The sequence below is a fragment of the Anastrepha ludens genome, chromosome 4 (genome assembly GCF_028408465.1).
Source record: "Anastrepha ludens isolate Willacy chromosome 4, idAnaLude1.1, whole genome shotgun sequence".
NCBI lineage: Eukaryota > Metazoa > Arthropoda > Insecta > Diptera > Tephritidae > Anastrepha > Anastrepha ludens.
This window is the reverse complement of record NC_071500.1, coordinates 24,248,427-24,252,252: the sequence shown is the minus strand read 5'-3', so window position 1 is coordinate 24,252,252 and position 3,826 is coordinate 24,248,427. Positions and strand designations below refer to the sequence as shown.

The 3,826-nt window shown below is 36.6% G+C and overlaps 1 protein-coding gene across 1 annotated transcript; it reads left to right on the top strand.

The window, feature by feature from the left end:
• The first annotated feature begins 438 nt into the window (after positions 1 to 438).
• LOC128860265 (dual specificity protein kinase splB) lies at positions 439 to 3,293 on the top strand. Its single transcript, XM_054097677.1, has one exon. It carries the CDS (start codon positions 809 to 811, stop codon positions 2,090 to 2,092), a length of 1,284 nt encoding a protein of 427 aa, XP_053953652.1. The 5' UTR covers positions 439 to 808; the 3' UTR covers positions 2,093 to 3,293.
• Positions 3,294 to 3,826: the final 533 nt, after the last annotated feature.

The following is a 3,826-nucleotide window of genomic DNA, read 5'->3' as shown; positions in this document are numbered from 1 at the left end:
TTTATAATAACTATGTCATGCGATTGACTGCTGATGCGGCAGGCTGCTGCGAATGTAACGTGAAACGACGATTGTGAAACTTTCATAAACATAGCAATTTTTTCCGCACACGACTACAAACGAGTACCAAATGACGAGTCGCACACTTCCAGAGAATAAAGTTCACGAACACTTGTTGCTGCCTCGCAACGCCGTTGCCAAAGCTCGCTAAGCTCAGTTCGTGTCTGCTGTGGCAATTCATTCAAATTTTCTTATACTATATATGTATGAGTGGTTTGCAGTTGTTGTTGCGACTGGTGCGAAGGTTGCATACGACGCAAATAAGCTTCGCTATAACGGTTCCCATTGAAACGATGCTGCGATAATGTGAACGAATACGACCCCGTCCCTGAGGCAGCTGGGCTATAAAAGCGCTGACTATGACTGGGAGCAGGCATATGTTTGTTGCGCTTCAAAGCTGGAATATCTCAGTGAAAATTGCGGAATATACAGAAAGTGAATAAAACCGTTACTATTTGAAAATACAAGAGAAATTGTTCAAATAAAAACATTTTGAAAAAAAATAAAAGTGTGAACAACAAAAAATAAGTTCAATAAAAAGTTATATAAACCTTGGCAGGTACTAAAATAAATAAAAAAAAAAAACAATATCTTGCAAAGAACTGTTGAACTAACTGAAAATTCTCAAGCTGTGTGGTTACACAAAAAGTGTTTTTAAAAAAGCCAAATCAGCGGCTTAAGGAAAATAATCACTAAACTGCTAAAAATATTGTGAAAACAACAAAAGCTACAAATATTTTTGGCAAACATGAAAATGGATAACTTAACGCCGAAAAAACACAACACACAATCAACAACTCCTCCCAAATCTACACCCGTTACATCAATGTCTACCCCAAAAAACGCTCCCCCATCGCCATACCACGTCGATAACAAACTCTCAGCGGAGTCTTCGACGACCGACAGCAAAACGCTTAAAGCCAAATCATCACGCGATCTTAAGACAACACGCGGATTTTTGAGTTGCATAGGCAAGCACTTGGGTTGTTCCTTCTTGCAACAAAACCCTCGTCATCTCCCACAAAAGCAACTGCATTCGTACGGGTACAACAGTCAGGATGATTTACCCAGCTCTTCGACAGATTCATTCTCACTGAGCTATGAGCGTGGCTCCCGCATAGAATTTCACCTCACCGGTTCAAATATTGATCTGAGTTACAGTGGCGCTGATAATCTGGTACAAGAGTCGAAAAACCAAAAACAGCGGAATCATCATCAACAGCAATCGCAGCATGCCTCGCGTTACACACTCTCCTCCTCAGCGTACAGTGGCTCATCATATTCGCCTGCTTTCTGTCCATTTGACGTTGATTGTTTGGTGGATGCCTACAACGGTGATGGTGATGATGAAGCGGATGTATGTTCTTCGTTCAAAATGTACCGCCAGCATCATTCGTCCGATGTCAATGTGGCGCATAGTTTCAGCTCCGGCCAAAATACCGATACGAATAGCAGCGATGAGGATGATGAGTATTCAAATCACAATGAACGTTGTGAGCAACAACAAAAGCGCAAATGTAAGCGTGAACATCACCAGCAACATCACGGCCAGCAAAAGCAGTCCAGTTCACATAGGCGTCTACACCTTAGCCGCATGTCTATTGCTTCATCGGTGACACGTATGTTGAGCCATTTTATCAGCAGCCCGTCGATGAGGTCGTTGTCGTGCAGCAGCACACCGCTACGCTGTTTCAAGGATGTCAAACCGAAGGAAACCGATGACGTAGTAAATTTGAATGGCAAAAATAAGAAGCACAGTTTGCCAGAAATGTTATCCTCCTCGTCAAGTCGCAGCAGTGGAAATAGCAGCAGCGGCGACGGTAATGCCAGTGCTAGCAGCAATTCCTCCAGCAGTAGCAAAAATAACAATAATCGCAACGGCAGCAGCAGCAGCAGCAGCAGCAAAAAGAAGGAGAAGAAGCAGCAGAGCATACTGCGACCACCTGTGCATTATGTCTACATGAAGGGCATGTCCGGTTTGTACTCGCGTGTGCCGCGCTACACTGTCTGTTCACCCTATGCAATGCATTAGAGGGATAGGGCGGGCGGCGTGCGCAGCATTGCAACGAAAGCAGTGAATGTAAACGTGAAACAAAGGAACTTTGAATCAACGTAGACGTATCGCAAAAGAGGCTGATTATCTAAGTAATGTAGTAGTTATAGACACTTGCTTTGGAGAAAACGAAATGTTTTTCACGAATACAGTAAAAGACTTGTAAAAGATAATTGCATTAGATGCACACATGTACATATATATAAGCATGTATGGCTGTAGTTATACACGAAGTTATGCCTAAGTACGTAGCTATAAGCAGGACAGGATTCGGATTTGTTTAAGCTAAAATCAAAAGTATTAGAAAAGGCTGTGCCTCGGGTTAATGGTTAATGAAATGTTATAGAACATAGTTTGGTTAATTTGGCATAAGAAAAAATTAAGCAAAAAAAAAATTATATATAAAAAATAATAAATTGAAAAAATTAATATAAAAATAAAAAGACATTCAGTGTACGTAGTGATGGTAGTCAGACTATTTTAGATTTAGCAAATTAAATGTAAAGCTTAACAAATTTCTTCCACGTACATAAAACTGCTTATTTCCAGAAATCAAAGTGGTAAAAAAGTATTTAAAACTCTATTAAAAAGGCACTAAAAGTTCAAAGTATCTTCCAAAATTACAAGGAAAAGTATTAAACTATTAAATAGTTGAAAAACGAAGCTTATTTATTTGATTATTCTAAAAAATTTAGATTCTATAGATAGTGTATGATATAAGACATTTTACTTGTGTACCACATATTTTTTTAATAAATGCTCTATTTTGGAAATATTACATAACACACTTGTTTTCTATGAATGCTCTGGCACTGGAGCATCCATACATTTAGGGCAACTGGCAACAAAATCTTCCGCATATGAGTACTTATAATATAAATTTATGAGCTTAAAATGATGGAAAACTAGAAAAGGATTGCTAGGAAAGCAAATGGAAAGCACCTAGGAAAGGATTGCTCACACAAAGCAAGTTAACTAGCGTTACTACAGCTCTGGTTAGATATAATATTTTTTGCGCCCACTTCTTGTTTGCTGACAATCCTAAATGTATGCTACAGAGTGTTGTAGAATGCATGGGAAGATCAGTAGCTTTTGCTTCTGCGAAATCCTAAGCAAACAGGGCAGAGAATTTAATGTTTTCCCATCACTTCAAATATGTCGTGAGATGTCTAGCTGCAAGGACGCCTTCTACAATATATTTAATTCGTTTCTAGTTCAAAAAGAAATTCATATAAGTTACTAATTACAAAATATTATAGAAACGAAATTACAAATTGCAGTAGGCCATAGTAAAATTTCCAATACAAATTTATATACAAATAAATTTTATTGCAAAAAACTTTACTTTTATTGCATTTCGCATATTGTAAAAAATCCAATTTCCTCAAAATTATTTAAAATATAAAAAATAAAAGTAAATAATTGACAGAACTGGCTTTCCTATTTTTGGTGTTGTTCCACAAATGGCAAAATATTTAAAATCTATTTAATTAATCTTTTTTTATCTTTTTAAATAAAAATTTTCCAACTCGCATAAAAAATGTGCTTACATTTTCTACTCCAAACAGTATTAAAAAGGCCTCTTTTTAATTAAAATTTAGTAAAAAATTTAAAACGAAATATTTAAATTTTAAGAATTTAATAATTATTATATTATAAAAAATATACTAGTAGATTTAGTAGATTTTTGCCGAAATATTTACTAAATTTTTC

Bases quoted from the DNA above. Each gene is read 5' to 3' on its own strand.
- LOC128860265 (XM_054097677.1), top strand. From the start codon at position 809: ATGAAAATGGATAACTTAACGCCGAAAAAACACAACACACAATCAACA.